Here is a 19,499-nt window from a genome sequence, read left to right on the forward strand (position 1 = left end):
TCCGGAGAAAAATCCACACGACCACACGGAGAACAGGCAAACTCCAAATATACAGCCGTCAGGGTCGGGATCAAACCCACGGCCTTCTGTATACCAGGCGAGGTAGTTAACATCTCGCCACCTCTACAGATACTTGATTTGGTGCGGCTGCATTGGTCAGGGCTTGCACGAACAAACAAAAAAACTCAACCGCATTCGTCACAAATACCGTGGTCTTAAAAGTATAAAATATATTAGGCGACGTTTTGGGCAATGACCCTTCCTAATAGCACAGAAGAGCCATTGTCCGTAAGGTTCCCTATTACATATTTTTCGTATCTAAGGTCAAGGTAACAGGTGGGGCTAGCCGAGATGCTCCAGGAACCTGCTTGAAGGTTCCACGAGAGGGCGTGGCCAGAGGCGGGGCCTAGCCATGCCTGGGGGGATATAAGGGGGAGCGGACTCGGAGCTCGTGTGTGGGGTCCTGGGTCCTGGCTGTGTCGCTGTTCATCCGACATCTCTCTCCGTTGTCTGGCCACGTGGAAGATCTCCTGCGTGGGTTCCATCACCGTCATCGTCACGCCGCCAGTGACCGGCTGTGCGTGTAGCCTGTAGAGGTGTTATTGACTCGAGTTATATTCAGAGAGGAAGAACCAGTGTTGGCCTGTGTTGTGCCCAGTGTAAGAAATAAATAAGTACCCGCTATACGATGTGTCGTGGAAGTCGCTCATTCACATATATTGATATCCAACAACTGATTCAGTTTCTTTAATTTAGGTTATCCTTATCTGGTCCAGTAGTTGTTTTTTTCAGGTGTCATGTCACATCTGGAACTTATTCAACGTCTAAAAATGATTGTGTCTTGTGCTATATGTATATATAAATAGGTATTCTGTATAGGCAACATTCATGGCGGTGGTGAGGTGTTTTCATCAGTGGTAAGGTGTCTTTCATTTTGCCAAGAAAATTCAGTACGTTTTTATTCACAGCCATTGCACAAACCACCATTGCACAAATAGGCCCATCAGGACGCGAATACAGCTGACAGACATTCACAAGTAGAATTCAAAGAGTGCATCAGCATAAAACAAAAAGTGCATGCAATAAATGGCACGGAGAAACATTGTTGAAATGTGCAAATTTTGTGAATTTGCTATCTTTCGTAAGTAGGCACTGGGACATTTCCTGGAAAGGATATTTTTTTAATACCTTTTGCCACTATGGTACATGGCAGAACAATTGCCCAAAACATTAGCCTCTGACGTGTTGTTTTGTATTTCGGCAGTGTTAATGGTGGTGAGGTGTTTTGTCTACACCAATTCCAACATAACCACTCGAGTTTGAGTACATGTGGATATCTAATACATTTAGACGGCGGTTACTGATGTAAATCTGTATATTGTAGGTGGGCTAGAAAACATTTAGTTGGCACATAGTTGAGTCTGCTTATCACAAGAAAATAATTGAAAACCAAAATGTTTGAATTTGGGCTTCCAAAATTATAACACGGAGTTTGATTGGTTTTACTCTTATGACAAGGTCAGTTTATCATTCTCAGTTGCATTATGTATTGTACTAAATGCATACTGGACACTCCCGATCATCAGTGAAACAAGTAATTGGCCTCCTATGGAGTGTAACAGTAAAGCTGATATAAAGTGATACTTGTACTGTATAATATACGAAAGGAAAACCCTTCCTATATATGATCCTCTTACACAAAACCCTCATCCATGAATCCTATTTTTAATGGATCCCAAAAAAATATCACAATTTTCTAATGTAAGATATAATTCAAAACAAAGTGTGTTCCCATACTCAAGAACTGGAGTGTGCACATCTCAGTTGTGGGTCTCTTAGCCAGTGGCGGATATTCCCCATTTCTATTAGAAGGTCCAGTTATCCCTTGGTACAACCACTAGTGACTTCCCACAGTGGTAGTAATTTTTTATTGATCCCTGAGTGATGGGTCGAGTTTAACGCGGAGATACGAACTATATTGCGCTGCCAAGATGCCAATCAGCCAAATCACGATATGAACAGCATAGTACCTTCATTAGCACGCCCTTTTATCTTTAAGCACTTGTCAGCTCACAAGCTATTCATGGCCTAAGCCCTCACCAATGTGGTGATGATGATGGTGACTGTATTATAATGGAGTCAGATTCACCTTATATTATTTTTCGGAGACAGTCATCTCAAGAATTCTGTTAGAACTCGGTGAGCTTCAATGACTAAAGTGTGTAGGCGAGAAAAGGGTAGGGAATTAACTCTAGGACTTGTCCTCAGTGGAACTAATAGTGTATTTGTAATTAAGCAACTGGGTTGGGAAGCTACAGTTTCAAGTGTATACTTTATTTCCATTAGCCAGATGAGAATGTAAGAGATGAGGATAGTCTCATTTGCAAGAGTGACCTGGGTACAGGTATAGTTACTATTGATGAGAAACAAGCGCACATTATAGTGCCAAATAATGTCTCGAATCCAAAATCAAACCCTACTCCCCTGAACATGGCAAAACACTGATTATTAAACCTGGTTCCATGAACCAAGTCGTATTTAAGAAACCATTATTAAAACCAGGTCTCCTGAAGATAAGTCCCCAAACATGAACCCAGAAACTGAGTCCTAGAGCCAAGTCTCAAAACACAAGATCCTGAAACCACTTCCCCTGGAGCTAAGGTGCAAGTTTCAGCTACTAAAAACTGGTCAAATTTTCTCAAAATAGTCTAAAAACACCAATACTATAACAGCATATCCTGAAGCCAATTTTGAAAACCAGCCTTCTGAACATGGGTCTCAAGACACCGATCGTAAACCTTTTACGGGAGTCAAAATCTCAGGACAACACCGATCCTGAAACCCAATCTCCCTTCCCCACATTGGCCAAATCTCCTGTCTGCTCTCCGTGGTGCATGCGCTGGTGCATCTTCATGTTGCCGAAATGCGAGAAGGTGTGGCCGCACACTTCGCAGGTGTAGGGCTTCTCTCCGGTGTGCGTGCGCCAGTGTGCCTTCATGTTGGAGTAGTGTGCGAAGGCGCGTCCGCACACGTCGCAGCGGAAGGGACGCTCGCCCGTATGCGTGATCCAGTGCTTCTTCAGGTTGCAGTGCTGCGAGAACGCGCGCCCGCACACCTCGCAGCAGTACGGCCGCTCGCCCGTGTGCGTGCGCAGGTGCCGCTTCAGGTCGTCCGTCTTGAAGAAGCGGCTTTCGCAGTGCGGGCACTTGTGGGGCCGGACCTTCTCTCGCATCGGCATCTTCACCCGGGGTTGGGAGCCGTGCTGTTGCTGCTGCTGCTGCTGCATTATGGCCGTGGCCACATCATCCTCGTTGTCATCGTCGTATGGGAGGTGAGAGTTTTGCACGTGCAGGGCTGCCATGTCCTGGATGCTCAGCTCCGAGATCCCTCCTCCTGCATTCTCAGCTGTCGATGCAAAATGGTGAGGAATGTATATACAGTCGTGTGCTGCACACTTAACACGATAGATTCAGTGACAATGTGTCATCTGGAGTCGAGTCTCAAGTAGGACAAAAATTATGAAACCTGGTCTCCGAGAGTTAACTCTCAAGGCATTAAACCTGAATATTTAGTCCTCACCATAATATGGGGCTAGGTGCTCAAACATGGGCATCACCCCCATGAGTAGCCAGCCCCAGGACTTGAACCAAGGAAGTCAATAGGTGCTGGCTCAGTGTATCAACACAGGCATTAGCCACCCCGAAGCTGAGTTGACACTAACAATTTATTTGAGTGACTGCAACTTGTAATTATTACCCAGAATTCCCATTTGAATTTGTTAACACACCCAAATAATTTTACATGTCTAAAGATGCACAAGTTAATGACAGAGCATGTGTGATGCACTTTCCTGTAATATCTTGGGAAGTGGCATCACTTCTTTATTAAACTAACCTTTTTCTTTACCAGGTAAGGCCCACTGAGCTATGTAGCTCTTTTTCAGAAGCGACCTGCTCACAATGATAGCTCAACAAATTGACTAATCAAGTGGAATTTTATAGCAGCCAAATACTCTAAATACATGGCTCATGGACACAGCATCAAGACTAGACCACAGTCTTCAGTAATTGACCTGTCTTTAACACGCTGATGTCACGTGAAAAAAATGCCTGATGCTACACAAAGCAACCTTGAAAAGCACCTTTCGCAACACTCCCTACTTTGTTGATTTGTAAAAAAAAATGCTCTTGAGTGGACCAGTCTTAAAGCCAGACCCTCAATGCATTGCCCATACTGCAGTTATCTAGTGGGACACCAAGGCTACATATCCTGGAAATCAGTTGGAAGCACGGTTAAATATTTTCAGTTAGAAATGCACTTTCTTGACTGAAATTGCGATATTCAGTCATGTCACCATCTTGACCTCCAGTGATAATATTGAAGTGCGACCTAATGTGTCTAGATCGTAGAATGTTTGACTGAAAACACCGTACAGTTGCACAGTGAACAATCATTGCAACGCCAACACGACCACAGCTTTGGTGAGATCTCCCAACATAAGTTGATGAAAGGACTGTTAAGTACATACCTGTTAACCCTTTATCAGTGCCAACCTTATTACAGACCAACTCGGACCTTATTGGTCACCCCGTGCCCTTATAAATCTCAATGTTCATCCTACAAAGTCCCATCACAAGGGAGAAACACAAACAAATAAACAAAACATTTTTTTTGCCCGTATTAAAACGGCTGTACGCCGTATGGACCTAAAAACTAAATTTCCCTGTACAAGAATGCGGGTAAACCATATGGGTGGACAGGTAAGTAGCTGGAGTCCAAGTCACCATTGACAATGTCAGAACCTCATGACCCAAGCGACATCGCAACTTTGAATGCATGATGGGAGCTATGCAGGTATACAACATCATAATGGCCTAAAACTCACATTGCCATCACTTGAGTATGTCCAGGTAAATTTGGTCAGCAAATAGAGCGCATAAAACCGGTCGGATGGTTAAAATTGCAGATAAGGTATACTAAAGCCACCATCCTAGAATATCTAACATGAGTTCCAACTTGTGGGTAGTCCAGCAGTAGTTACTTCATGGAGGAAAAGGCCCCAATTATAGGTGTGTACAATTTCCACCTCCAGTAGAGCTATCAAACACAACGAGGACTGACCAATTCTCCTTTGAGACACTTGGACTTTGATTGACTATTAGATTACAGTTTCACCGACCTTTAAGAGACAACACCCCCCCCGTGGTTTGGAATATCAGCCACACTTACAAGCGAACTGTTTATGGGCAGGAATTCCTGCTGTCAGCGCTTCCATCTCAGATCTGGAGAGACCGGGTCTCACCCCGCGTTGCTCCGACACTTGAGTGATTCCTGTTGGCACAAATTACTGTGATCAGCTCTGTCACGAGTGCTGATATGGTTAACAGGGAGCAGGGGAGCACACGTTAGAGATAAGGATGAACGTGTTTCCTATTACTTGACTCAGTGTGAGCAGTGGCCAAAGGAGACTTCACTTCTAGGGTCTTATATGAGTAGTGAAATAGTGTTCGTGTAGTGTGCTAGTGCATTAGTTTAATTATTAGATTTGAGGTCGTGAAGTGATTGTTTAGTGCATTCGTGAAGTTTGTTAATGCATCAGTGTATAAAGATAGTCGTAGTGTTTTAGGTTAGTATTAGTATATTAGTAATGTATCTTGTATTAGTGTGGTGTGAGGAAATTAGCATCCTAAAATGCATTCGCGAATTAGTGTGGCGTAAGTATATTAGCGTGCCTTGCATTCATGTAGTGTGGTGTAGTGTTTTAAGGGAGTGCATTAGTGTAGTTTGGTATATGAGTGCAGTGATTTGCAGTTGATAATACTGTCACGTGGCATGTTTAAAATGTTATATATTACAAAGTACAATAGAGAATTGTTTAACATTGTAATGTGGTGAATTGTATGTAATGTATTGCACTGTATTGCATTTGTTAAATTACACTTCTACCTTCATCTGAGTCTTCATGTTCAGTTTTAATTTCATGCCAAGCCTGCACTGGATCCTCTTCAACTTGCCCTGCCAAGAAACAACCATTTTCTTAACAGTATAAAACTTTCAAATATATTCAAGGTGGTTTTTATAGTTGCGTAATTCTACCAATAATATTAAATTGTGCTATCAGAGCAATATCATGAGATTAATACATTTCTGTCTTAAAACTTTCACAGTGAGCAGTGTCACATCGCGTGTCAAGAGAATAGACATGAGAGATGATTGGCCCACAACACAGACAGCTTTCTTTTGAGCCGAGTCTCAAAACGGTGTTAGACCAGAGACGAGGCTCAAAAGAAAGCTGTCTCTGGTGTGGACCAATCAGTTTAGAAAACAATGTATATATTATCAGAGTACGTTTTTTTTTGCATTCTGACCACGAGTATTGTGGTTAATGCAGACATCATTCCTTGTAAAGGGTTTCAGTTTGGTGTTTTAACATCTTAACACCTGTTTTGTTGCAAGAAAAAAGGGTAAAACCTATTCTCATATTTTGATACTGGCAAAGGAGGTCCCATGATGAAGTTGCAAGAATGGTGAAATGTTTTTTTATCCTGAGGTTGTAAAGAGCTGCAATATGGTCACAACTGAATGAATCATGGCAATGTCTAATCAAAATGTGTAGAATGCCTGCACTCCGGATGTGAGCATGTTTGTGATGACAAAAGTGGTAGACGGGATGATACCGCTCCAGATAATGTAATTCGTATTGCGAGTACATATCTGCAGTTGAAGGGATAAGTGTGAGAATAGTTCAATCAATAAGCCATGCGAAGCTGAATGTTAGGAAATATTAATGTAAGACCATATAGAAAGCAGTATTCTTGTTTGTGCTTTATTTGCTAATTTGCATGTAAAAGCATAGTCTTGTCTCAATGCTGCTGTTCCACCCCTTTATAAACATTGCCAGAATCCATACAGTTGCTACCAAATGGCAACTTCACTGCCCAATAAAATCACTTGTCCACACTCTGAGGAGTGCAGTTTTGGAAGAACATAACCATCATTGATCACATTATATGTGTACCACAAAGTGGAAAAAAGTGAAAAATGAGTACTGGACATATGTACCAGTGTCACGCCTTTTTTAGCAACCTTTTATAAGTAACATTTCACCGATATAGGTTACAGAATGAAGTCTCTTTACTGAATGAAACACTGATTTAGTAGACCAATGTTCCGTGCAATGTCATTACCATGACTCACAAACCATCCCCACCACTGTTCGACTGACAGCACTTCCATCACTAGTCCTCACTACAACCGTCATAACCACCATCACCAACACCACAACCACAGTACCTACCATCCCCACAACCACCACCATCCCAACCACCACCACCACCTCCCAGCCTCTGCACAGACAGCAGCAGCTCCCGGCTCAGGCCACTGAACAGCGCAAACAGCACGTCCACCAGACCTCCCAGCGTCACATCGCCAGGAGAGGCGGCGGTGTCCCAGCGGGTCTCATCATGTTGCTCTGAGCCCTGCAGGGCCTTCACCACCTGCCGCAGTACGGCGTAGAAGCCGAAGGGAAGGCGATCGCGCGCCGTGGCCAGCAGCTCAGCCCGCACGAGGCCGTCACCGACGCAGGCACGCAGGACCCCGTAGTCCCGGATGCCCAGCTCCGAGTCTATGGCCCGGGCCACCTCTGCGTTCACGCCCTGTGCCTTCAGCCACGCTGGAAAGTCCCCACTCGGTTCCAGCAATGGGGTGGCCACCGCACACGCCATCTGTACAATTCGGAGGCAGAGATTAATGGACATTGAGGTCAATTTGTTTACATTATACTGTAAAGGGTTATACATTTTACCAACCCCGCTGGAATGATTGGCCGCATTTACCGTCGTGCAGGATTTTAATTCTCGCACTTCTGATGAGGTGCAATAACGCTGTTTTCCACCTGTCCAGATGGAACGCAATAACCTAAACAGGTACATGTCATATTCTTGGTTCTTTCGGTAAAGTCACATAGAAGAGAAATAATAAAATAATATAAATATAAAACAATACAAATTCACAGCAAGAAAATTTGAAAAAAGTGGCGTTTCACGTGATCCCACAGCAGGGCACTGGCATAAGTGACAATTGCAAGAATGAGAATAGGTTTTCCCGTTTTTTCTTGCAACAAAACAGGTGTTAAGATGTTAAAACACCAAACTGAAACATTTTCCAAGGAATCATGTCTGCATTAACCACAATACTTGTGGTCAGAATGCAAACAAAAACATACTCTGATAATACATGCATTGTCCTTGAAACTGATTGGTCCACACCAGAGACAGCTTTCTTTCAAGCAAAGTCTCAAAACGGTGTTAGACCAGAGACTTGGCTCAAAAGAAAGCTGTCTCTGGTGTGGACCAACCAGTTTCAAAGACAATGCATATATTACCAGAGTATGTTTTTTGTTTACATTCTGACCACAAGTATTGTGCTTAATGCAGTCATGATTCCCAGCACCTCCTACCGTGGAGTGCTGATGTTATCTCAGTGGTGAAATGTGTCGTGATGATACGATCCTCAGTGGTTCATGTATAAATGCGATGATGTCATTTCAACACCCATCACCCGATTGTCGACTCAGTAATCTCTGCTCTGATTTCACATTTCGCATACCCTTATTGTCATGCATAACAACGCATGGAGCTCGGAACCTTTGCATTTGTTTCTTAGACCGCACAAGGACCTGTATGCAAGTGACCACACAGAGAAGCCCAATGTGAATTTCGCAAACCTCTAGAATCCCTTTGTAATGTATAATGTAACATTATACAAGCAAAGCTGATCGCACGAACCAACTCACTCGGTCACGTTTGACAGTGCACCCGATAACACTCTTTGCAATTTTTTTTTAAATGCAGGTTTTTTTTTAAGTTACATAACCCCGAGTACATTGCATCGTTCGCAAGCGTTTATACTGCCGAGGTAAGCGCGTTTGTAAGTCACAATCTGCATAAACAAGCGCGTTTACAATTCGCAGACAGCACAGGCGAGGGCGGTTGTATTTTATAGACCGCACAAGCAGCCACAGGCCCCGCGTCCCCCACCGCTCGCTGCCACTGCGCGGAGCGGGCGGAGATTTGCGAGAGCGCGGGACGACGGCAACGACGCCGGCGCCATCCGTCTTGCCTCGTTTACCTCAAAGATGAAGGCGGACAGCGAATGGCCCCGCGCGGAGACTTGACGAGAGATATTGAGGGAATTATTTCAGGTCGTTCGGCGTCGGCGGTGGCCCCAGACCGTGAATGTAGCGGTCAAGTGCGGGCCCCGGACCGTGAATTGGAAGCCCCCCCACCTCCCCCCCCCGGGTTGGCCCCGGACCGTGAATTGAAACCAGACACGCTGACCAAGTGACAGGGGGACGTGGGGAGATGGGGTGGTCTCTGTGGGGGAGATGGTCCCGGTGAACCCTTACGCCAGCAGTGTTTCAGCTGCTGCGACTGTGGCCTCTGTTCTTGACTCTACCGATGTTTGTTGAAGCTTGCAAGTCACTCGCACATCTCGGCCCCGTCAGTTTTACCCAGGCTTACCCACCAACTTGGAAGAAGGCCCTTTGATGATCATGGGCAGATTAGGGATCCTGAACGCATGAAGAATAAACCCAAAGCTACTACTGGCATCCGATGGTTACAGCTATCAGGGTAATTAAGCGGCGGTGTACGTTTTTGCTACGTTGCTACGTTACGGTATGGTAACATTGGGCATCAACATTGTGGCAGGGCTAATTTGTATGTTTTGAAATACGTTACCACTACATTGGAGAATGACGTTTCAATTTTACATTTCTACAACCTCATGAGAAATTGAATATTCAAGAAAAATGCACGCAACATGTAGTTATATTAAAGATTTATTTAAACTCACAAAGTTACAATGAATATACAACCTTTAAACAAAAGTCACTAAAGATGGCATGCTCCTGTCATGAATGTTAACTGCCACAAAAAATGTATGTATATAGTTCTAGCTATAAAACGTATATAAATGGTATTTTAAGGTTGTATTGATTGCCATTTTAAAGAACAAGATCCATGTGTCTCCACAATGTCAGAGGAAGACACGGGGTGGCTGGGCTGGTTGTCATTCTTCATCGTCATGACTTCAGGTTCCTGAAAGGAATAAGGTTTACATTAGAAACAATGTGAACTAGATGCAGTTGTTTTCACGCTTTCAAACACAGGCTGTATTATGTACAATACTTCAATAGCCACCTGCAAATTCCCAAGGCCTGTTTGTACGTATACAATATAGGTTTTTTTTCACGCTTAATACGTATTGGGCTATTTAAATATACATTTTAGGACAATCAATTTCTTTTCACACGTTGAGTATGTAAGATACTGTAGAGTATTACGGGTACAAAGTTTAATCAGTTTCTACAGCAATGCAATTCAAAGAAAATAGTTTTTCTTCAATTTGGTAAAAAATAATTCCTATTATTTCTGATTAAACCTTCCAAACATAAGTTTACCTGTGCAAAAACAGCATATGGTTAATAGATTTAAGAGATTACACTACGATAAACCGAATTATGTGGCTTATAAAAGCATGAGAAATAAGCGTTTAATGGCTTTACAAAATGCTACCACAAAGCGTACTCTCTCGTGAAATATATACAATATATATAAATACCTTAATCTGTATGTGTAAAACACTCTATGGTGCTTCCCGACAATGTAGAAAGCTTAAATTTGGTACATAGCTAGCTTTTAGGACACAAACAGGAACATCCGAAAAACTGAGATTTTTCATTTTAAGACCCCCAAATCTCGATTTTAAGTGTCCGATAAACATTTTGTGCGTGTCATTCAGAAACCGTTCAATATATACGATTTCGTTTTTTTCCTTTAATAGAGCGTTAAACAGAAAATAATATTAAAACGAGAACCATTGTTCTACCTTTTGTTTTTATTGATTTCAGATTAAAGTGGGTTTGAACGAAAAATATGCATTTCATGATGTTCAAACCTGAATAGTTCGAAAACGGTATTAAATCCATTAATTTGTGTTCTTTCTAATAAAAATGGAATCTTTAAATTGAGCAGTTTCCGATGGGTACGTCTTTAAAGATACATTGAATCAAGTAAAAAACATTTTTTTGCGGAAAAATAATTGTTTTTTAGGTAGTTGTTAAGTGTCTGATCGTAGATACATATTATAAAAAATCATATCAGGTTCATTATTATATTTATTGACAACTTTTGCCTGGCAAAGACAGACCTCATGAACTAGTTCTGGAATAAAATTTTGTTTGTGGAAGAGAATAAAATAGTACTACAAAATTCAAACGGGGAAGAAAAATGCTTTTGAAAAAGGTTTCAAACTTTAATACAGGATCCCATCTCTCAAATAAATGTACATTTAAATATTGAATGATGTCTGAAGAACATGTAACAGTGAAGACTTGTTTTTGCAATCATTTACAGGACTGAAAGTCAAAACTGAAACAAAAGCAGAAAAATTCACCATTCCCAAGCAAATTTCTAAACAATAAAAAAATAAACTAGCAGCATGAACATCACCTTGTAATTTGCACCTCCTCGTTTGTTCGGGGAATGCTTCAGGGTTTCTGCGATCTCTACCTCTATCTCCTTCACCTTTGCTCTTGGGTAGCTTTTTAAGCAAGCTCCTGTAGAAAAAGTGGAAACACGTAGAATTTGATTCATGCTCTAGATATTGTTTGACGTGAACAAAACACTTTAGCTAGTTGAAAGCTTGCATAATCATTACTTTTAACTTGTTGGGATACAGACACGCAAAAGATAACTTATAATTATCTGCAGTGACTGCCGAAAAAAATTAAATATATCACAATTCATACGTATAAATATTGTATGTTTTCGTATGGATGTCATTGCCACAAATCTTGTGCATCATTAAATAAAAATAACATGAGAAACAGGTTTGATTTCTGACAAAATAGGGAAAAAGCAAGGTTTATAACATATACTTACTAGTCAACACCATAAAAACTGGAAGCTCTATGAGGGGCGTCTTTCCCTTTCTCCCTCTGAGGCTATAGTTTGACCACAGTGCATTGGTGCCGAGCCTTTTCATCATTCGCCGGACACTCTCCCGAACATTACATCCACCCAGTGAACTCAGATAGGAAATCTGTGAAGTACATTTAAGCTGTTTTGAAAAAAAGCAGTTCTTAAAATTACTAAATCGAATATAGCATACACTTTATTATGATACACATTAAACAGATAGCTTGTCTAAAATATAAAGCAAATGTGTTCTTTGCATTTACTAAAGATGTAAAATACCATTTCCATTTTGAGGTTTTCATCCGTGGTAATTCTACAGCAAAGCTCTTCAAGTTCATCCGTGTCGTTGATTGGGTTGGGGAGGACATCATCTAAGCCCTCATTTACAACACTTCTGTTCGCAAGTGTTTGCAGAAGGCATAACTGCTCCATCTGGTTTTCTATAATGGTGTCCAGTTTGAGTAGGACTTGGCTCTGGAAATCTGTAACACAGGAATCATATTCATTCTTCTTTCTAGTGCTGACATTCCTGTCAATGTTGATTTCTGCAGTTAAATTCACAGTGATAAAATAAAATCATTCCTGGTATAAACTACTATCGACATAAATTACGAGTCAGTTTTCATTTAACACGGACATGTTCAGCGAAAACTATTTCCCCATAATTCATGTAACAATAAAGTTTGGCAAGATACGATGTATGTACACACAAACAGAAAGATAGCAAAAAAAATAACTGAGGCTATGCAGCAGCGTTTCTGTATCTTTCCGTGTACTGTGTCAGAGCACTCAGCCGGGCAGCTTAAGAAAATAGTTTGTTGTCGACCGCCCAGAAACCGTGTTATAACGGCAGCGTTCCGTGTTATAACAGGCACATACTCTTTGATTGTTTCGGTAAAGTCACGTAGGTATAAATATACCTATAAATATACCTACGTGACTTTACCGAAAGAACCAAAGAGTATGGATTCCTGAAGTCACGAAAACTTCTAATCAAGATTATAACGGGCACATTCGGTGTTGTGCAAAAAGCGTTTCCTAATGGGACCGCATTATAACGAAAACACGTTGCTTAAACACGCATTAATGTAAGAAATTATTTATTTTAATTTTAATGGCACACATGTAAAAGAGAAGTAACAAAAATTCACTGAAGCCGTGCCTATGTGGGTATGAGTCCTTTGAAAGTCTGACCTGTTCTATCGACAGCACATCTCCCACTATTCCTTACTGCACCTCCGATTAGCATGGTTGGCTACATACGGTGCAAAAGAAGTTCAACATACATACATAATCCTCATAAACACTATCAGCAATACCACTACCACAGTACCTACCATTGCCACAACTACCACCATCCCAACCACCACCATCACCTCCCAGCCTCTGCACAGACAGCAGCAGCTCCCGGCTCAGGCCTCTGAACAGCGCAAACAGCACGTCCACGAGACCTCCCAGCGACACATCGCCAGGAGACGCGGCGGTGTCCCAGCGCGTCTCATTATGGGGCTCGGAACTCTGTAGGCCCTTCACCACATGCCGCAGCACAGCGTAGTAGCCAAAGGGCAGGCGGTCGCGTGCCGTGGCCAGCAGCTCAGCCCGCACGAGGCCATCCCCGACGCAGGCACAAAGGACCCCGTAGTCCCGGATGCCCAGCTCCGAGTCTATGGCCCGGGCCACCTCCGCGTTCACACCCTGCGCCTCCAGCCACGCCGGGAAGTCCCCACTCGGTTCCAGCACTGGGGTTGCCACCTCGCACTCCATCTGTACAATTCAGATACAGAGATTAATTGGACGTTCAGGTCCATTTCTTTACATTATACAGTACTACAAAGGTGTTATTTATTTGATCGACCTTGGTGTAATGATTGGTTGAGTTTACCCTGGCACAGGATAATAAATCTCGACCTTATGATTGTGGGTCAGGTACAATGGGCTGTGTTCCACCTGACCAGATGGAACAGGATAACATGAACAGGTCAAAGTCAGCGTCAACCCACTCGAAAGATCAGTGGGTCAGTGCTCGTATCTGTTTGCAGCACTGATTCCGTGGTGAAAATTCAACTTTACAATGACAGGGGGACAATTTACAGAGTAACCATGCTTTACTTCCAACAAAGTGGTCCTGATTGTATCTACCCCAAAGGTATAAGGGGCTGAATCAACCACTGACTGGGTTGGATGTGGAGTCTTGATGCCATCTCAGCAGTGAACCTGTAGTGCTGATGTTATATCAGTGGTGAACGTGTAGTGATGATGCCTTCTCAGTGGTTCACGTATCAAGTGTTGATGTTATCTCAGCACCCACTACCTGATAGCGTACCCCTTCACAGTCGTAACCTGCCCTCTTATTCCACGTATCACAAACAAACCCCAATTGTAATGCATACACCGCATGGGGCTCAGAACTTTTGTATTTTGTAGCTCGCACAAGGCCCTGTATTTAAAAGACTAAACTGAGAAGCCTAATGTGAATTTCACGAACACAAAACAAGGTGCAAGTGAACAAACTCAAAGGGTTATCCCCGTTTGTAATGTATGCGGTATATATTTTTTAAAGCTAGAATTAGTTTTTTTTAATTGGATGCTCATGTGCATCAACTCTCCCCCTCCATTCAATCGTATGCAACTTGTTTTATTATTTCCCTTCTACGTGACTTCACCGAAAGAACCAAGAATATTTAACTTATTGTCCCGAGATGCAGTTTGTCATTAGAATAACGGATTTTTGGGAGGTTAAATCGCATTAATGTGTTGTTAAACCCACCACCAGCCAATTAGTAAGGCTTGCCACTTAAAACAGAACGTTGTGTGTTGACAGAGAGAGAGAGCAAACCCACACACATTTAAAATCCGAGTAACGTCGTTTCACCAATACAACCCGGCAAATCATCACCACCACCACCATCAGGGCCAGCTTTGTCATTAGAAGTTACACAACTCCCGCCTTCAAACGCAACGGCTTGCAAGCCGCGTACCGCCGAGGCAAGCGCTTTTGTTTATTTAAAAACAAACAAACAGAGATAAAAACAAAGAAACAGAGATGAAACTCTCCCACGAACAGCAGCGAAAGACGAAGACGGCGTTCGGTCGTCCACGCCACAGTCGACTAATGGGGGGGGGGGGCAGAACGCTCCGCATTGAAAATCGCAGCGCGCATTGACACCGCGGTTACAATTCCGCAGAGCGGATAGGCGCTCTCCTCCCCCCGCCAGTCTCAGCCAGCCAGGGGCCCCTCTCGCGTCGCGGTGAGGGGAGGCGAGCGGGTAGAAGGAGGAGGTGATGACACGGTGCGATGTGGGTGCGGGTGGGCAGCGATGTCAGCGGTGCCATTCGGCTACCTCTTTAATGAAGATGAAGAAGAATTGTCCGCCAGTCCGCGAACTTGACGAGAGACAAGTGGCAGGATCACGAAAAAGCGCAGCGGCCACCGCTTGGGCGGGCGGCCCTGGACCGCGAATGTCACCGATCAAATGCGGGCCCCGGACCGCGGATCGAACTCTCCCCCCGTGTGGCCCCGAAACGTGGATTAGGATCAGTCCGGCCTTTAATTTCTTATTTCACGGCTCACGTCGACGGCGGATTTGGCGAGCGAGAGCGCGGCTTTTACGTTGTGGTTGTTGAGTGTCACCGCCGTTGACGGACGCCCTCCTTTAGTGATTGTGAATCGGGCATTGATGATCATACACCGGTCAACCCCTTATCAGTCGTGGCCCTGGCTTATTGCAGACCAATTTATAACCGCATTGGTCACCCCCGTGCCCCTCATACATCTCAACGTTCATCCTGCAAAAGTCCCATCACAAGAGAGAAACACAAACAAATAGGCAACACACAAATATTGGGTTTTTTTTACAGAATAGTTTGTTGTGTGTACTCATACCCGTCAACATCTTATCAGTGGCCCTGCATTATTCCAGACCAATTCAGACCGCATTGGTCACCCCCGTGCCCCTCATACATCTCAACGTTCATCCTGCAAAAGTCTCATCACAAGGGAGAAACACAAACAAATAGGCAACACAAAAATATTGTTTTTTTTTACAGAATAGTTTGTTGTGTGTACTAATACCCGTCAACACCTTATCAGTGGCCCTGCATTATTCCAGGCCAATTCAGACATTGTTGGTCACCCCGTGCCCCTTATAAATCTCTACGTTCAAACAAATGGGACAATCTTTTTTGTTGCTGTACGACGTATGGACCTGAAAACTAATTTTCCCTGTACAATAATACGGGGTTGAACCGTGTGGGTTGACAGCTATGGATTAGCACAGTTGGCCACGCAGGGTGCGAACGAAGTTCAACAAACTGCACGTGCATTGGAGTCGTTCTTTGCTCCACGAGTTCTCTGTTCTGGGTGGTGATTACGGCACGCACACTGGTGGAGAGATACTCTTAGGTTTTTTACGTAAAGTCACGTAGGTAAAAAATAAAATAATAAAATAATGTTGATAAATAATAATATAAATAAAATAATGATAGTCATTTATTATTTTACCTCTATTATTATTTCTATCTTTTTTATTTTTTACCTACGTGACTTTACCGAAAAAAACCTAAGAGTATGAATCCTTGCAGTCACGAAAGCTTCAAATCTGATGGAGAGATGTTTTAAATGTTCGTGCGCCCACGTGAATCTCGGTTGTGGTCCATAAGCTTCGTGAGCGATGGATCATCTTGCGTCGGAGTCTCTCGCGAGACTCTTTGACGATTCCCCCTATCGGCTTTCCAAGCATCATCGTCGCCTGGGTTGAGGTGGCATTGTTGGGAGGTTATTAAGGTCCGCGGGTTCAGAGGTTACCTCTCGCTGCGTGACTTCTGGCGGTGGCGAGGCACGGTATGGAGATCCTGCCGGTGGTGTATGTTTCCCATTTGTAATGCGGCCAGCAGGAGCTCCCACGTTCACAATGTCTATTAAAACACATTCCTGCGGAGGGAGCTGGTAGGAACGTTGGGTTGCTCGGTCAATGGCCAGGGTCAACGGCGGCGTGGTGTATTCTGCAAATATGCCCGACTGTGAGGGCGGGCACAAGCCGGCGTGAGTAGGTTAAACGTTGAGTTTTATAAGGGCACCACGGGGTGACCAGCCCCTCCCCACCCTCCCCACCCAGCCCCACCCCACCCTCCCCTCCCCACCCAGCCCCTCCCTCCCCACCCAGTCCCTCCATGCACGACGGATGGACACAATAATCCCCTGTGGGCTGGTGTAACCAGGAGGTTCCTATCAGTAATAATAAAGAACATCACCATCAGCAGCATCAGCAGGTAGACACATCCTCCTCACACCTTGGCTGTGAGCGCAGCACTCCGCCTAGAGCTCTGACCGTGCCCCGCCTCTATCAGAATCGGAAAGGAATCCGATGAGCTATAAAGCTCTTTTTCACAGACGTCCATCAGGGGCGGGTTTAGAACGTACTGAAACACCCCTCCTTCCACGCCGGTATTGGGTATAGATAAGTATTTCCTAAGCAGCTAATCAGGGCTATAAGCTGAAGTGCACACACATTTACCACTCGTGTATTTAACAAGCCCGCATACTATGAATCACGCGTGCACCAATACCCTTGTGTGTGTGTGAGTCTCATTACACCAAGATTCGCCGGACTTCCCGGTGAGGAATAGACGGGGGAAGCGATGTGCGACAACACGGGAAGCCAGGGGTGTTGTTTTGCTGGACATTTACAAAATCGATACAGATGATGCACCACTCATCTTAATTTGGAAAAGACAATGTGGGTATGCAGTTCAACTTTTCACTCTTGTGAAATGCTCTGCATGAAACATTCCAAGATTGAATACATAAGTTATTAAAGAAAATAGTTTGTCTTTTTAAAGTCTTCACTTCCCCCCCCCCGCCCCCTCTGTTATACTCCACAAGTGCCATCAGCAACATCTTCGTGTAACAGACACTGACCGACAGAATTTTCACAGTGAACAGCCACATCAGATGACCAGAGGCAGATTGAGAACCCTTCCATGGGGTGGTTGGTGCAGTCCCAAAATGTAAAGCTTTTAATACCATGACCTTTCATGAATACTACAAAAAAATATAATTTAACACAATATACTTCCTCCCACCGTCCGCTTTGGAATATAACGCCTTAGGGTATCATTATTTTTCAATGTTGCGATTTGTACTATAAGACACGAGAACCCGAATCAAACATGAGGGGGTCTCGCATCTTCAAACATCCGAAGTTCACCAGCATTGGTTTCAAGCAAGCCTGACATTTGCTTGAAACCGGTCCAGAGTTTGAGTGTTTTAAACATATTCTGCTGACCAGAGGCAGTGTAGCTGGTGGCAGGTGTAAACATAAAAAAAATTAATGGGAGTGACAGATACGTGGAGGCTGAATTGTCAGTTGAATTAGTTTTTTTACGTTTTCCACCACGACGCAGATTACTTTGCACATTACAATATCGAAGAAGATTCGCTAGGTGGCGGCATGTGAATGCTTTTATAGTGTATCCCTAAATATCCCGATGTCTTGCACTGACGAGCATTGAGTGTTTACATTACAGTTTGTCCATCAGGGGGCGCTCAAATATTGTGCGTGCCTTGCAGCAAAATGAATCTGCAATAAATTCGCAAAATACAGTACCAGTTTTTCTTGAACCCAAATGGATCAAATCTTATTTATCGTTGTAAAATATTTTTTGCATTTCTTTAGACTTCATGTCCAAATCGAAAAATCCTCACGACTCGACACTCCTCCCCAAATCACCACTCTACACCCATATCACAATCCATTGCACATAAACGAATCACAAAATGTTGCATGTTAACCCAAATGTAGCATTGCAACAGCATGTAATCTGCATACATATTAAAACATCCTTTATTACTTTAAAACATCCTTACTTTATTACATTTATAGACATGCATCTTGGGCTTTAAACATAGATTTTAATTAATGGATTCATGTATTATGTCATTTATAAGAAATGTTTACCTGGTTATATACGAGTCTATCTGCTATGTCCTTTCTCAAAGGTGTCAGCGACCATGGCCTTCCATTTAGCTCTGTCCATGAGTATGTACAACAGGTATGTATAGCAAATAGGCAATGACGGATTGTACTGTAAATGTATATATTGAAATGGTGCTTTTGTGTTAGAGAAAGTACATTCCAGTATTTAATCACACTTGAAATCTATCTTTATCCAAGCTCCGCAGTCCTCTAACTATTCATATTTTTTCAGCCAATCAATGCATGAGAACCTGGATAAATCCGACGTGTGCGAGGGGGCAAAACTGTATCCCACACAGATTGATCAAATAGAGCTTAGTCCACATTTTGATTTCCCACTTTCTGGCAATGCCCGGGCATGGGAAGCAAAATTCTCAACATTTGTGTGATCTGCAATTTATGTGATCTGACAACCCTTGCCTCCACAGTGCTGGATTCCAGTCGTGCGTCACCACCGCCTGGCAATTGTGCCATGGTTCTATTTTTCAGCAAAATTGGCTGAATGACAATTGAAGATTGTTTCATTTTTCCGATTCTATGTGGA

At 43.3% G+C, this 19,499-nt stretch overlaps 2 protein-coding genes across 3 annotated transcripts; both read right to left on the bottom strand.

Annotated features, from left to right (window-relative positions):
* Nucleotides 1-956: 956 nt before the first annotated feature.
* LOC144949259 (uncharacterized) lies at nucleotides 957-9,285 on the bottom strand. 2 transcript variants are annotated; one of them, XR_013640259.1, is made up of 6 exons: nucleotides 9,130-9,285; nucleotides 7,298-7,724; nucleotides 5,947-6,015; nucleotides 5,230-5,331; nucleotides 2,515-3,405; nucleotides 957-2,484 (listed from the first exon to the last, which is right to left on the bottom strand). XR_013640259.1 is itself a non-coding variant. In XM_078879176.1 (5 exons), exons 2-5 carry the CDS (start codon nucleotides 7,722-7,724, stop codon nucleotides 2,819-2,821), a joined length of 1,185 nt encoding a protein of 394 aa, XP_078735302.1. In that variant the 5' UTR covers nucleotides 9,130-9,285; the 3' UTR covers nucleotides 957-2,818. The 2 variants fall into 2 exon arrangements, 1 of the variants encoding a protein (XP_078735302.1); XM_078879176.1 differs by having other exon boundaries at nucleotides 957-3,405.
* Nucleotides 9,286-9,838: 553 nt separating this feature from the next.
* Nucleotides 9,839-15,432, bottom strand: LOC144949269 (uncharacterized). Its single transcript, XM_078879192.1, has 6 exons — nucleotides 15,323-15,432; nucleotides 13,319-13,745; nucleotides 12,261-12,463; nucleotides 11,946-12,105; nucleotides 11,514-11,620; nucleotides 9,839-10,100 (listed from the first exon to the last, which is right to left on the bottom strand). Exons 2-6 carry the CDS (start codon nucleotides 13,743-13,745, stop codon nucleotides 9,984-9,986), a joined length of 1,014 nt encoding a protein of 337 aa, XP_078735318.1. The 5' UTR covers nucleotides 15,323-15,432; the 3' UTR covers nucleotides 9,839-9,983.
* Nucleotides 15,433-19,499: the final 4,067 nt, after the last annotated feature.

Source organism: Lampetra fluviatilis, chromosome 3, assembly GCF_964198595.1.
Source record: "Lampetra fluviatilis chromosome 3, kcLamFluv1.1, whole genome shotgun sequence".
Taxonomy (NCBI): Eukaryota; Metazoa; Chordata; class Hyperoartia; order Petromyzontiformes; family Petromyzontidae; genus Lampetra; species Lampetra fluviatilis.

Bases quoted from the DNA above. Each gene is read 5' to 3' on its own strand.
- LOC144949269 (XM_078879192.1), bottom strand. From the start codon at position 13,745: ATGGAGTGCGAGGTGGCAACCCCAGTGCTGGAACCGAGTGGGGACTTC. The intron at 12,106-12,260 runs GTATTTTACATC...TGTACTTCACAG, and splicing joins AAAACCTCAAAATGGAAATG to ATTTCCTATCTGAGTTCACT. The intron at 10,101-11,513 runs GTGATGTTCATG...TATTCCTTTCAG, and splicing joins GAGGAGGTGCAAATTACAAG to GAACCTGAAGTCATGACGAT.
- LOC144949259 (XM_078879176.1), bottom strand. From the start codon at position 7,724: ATGGCGTGTGCGGTGGCCACCCCATTGCTGGAACCGAGTGGGGACTTT. The intron at 6,016-7,297 runs GTAGGTACTGTG...GTTTCTTGGCAG, and splicing joins TGGTGGTGGTTGTGGGGATG to GGCAAGTTGAAGAGGATCCA. The intron at 3,406-5,229 runs GTAAGTGTGGCT...TTGCATCGACAG, and splicing joins TGCCCATAAACAGTTCGCTT to CTGAGAATGCAGGAGGAGGG.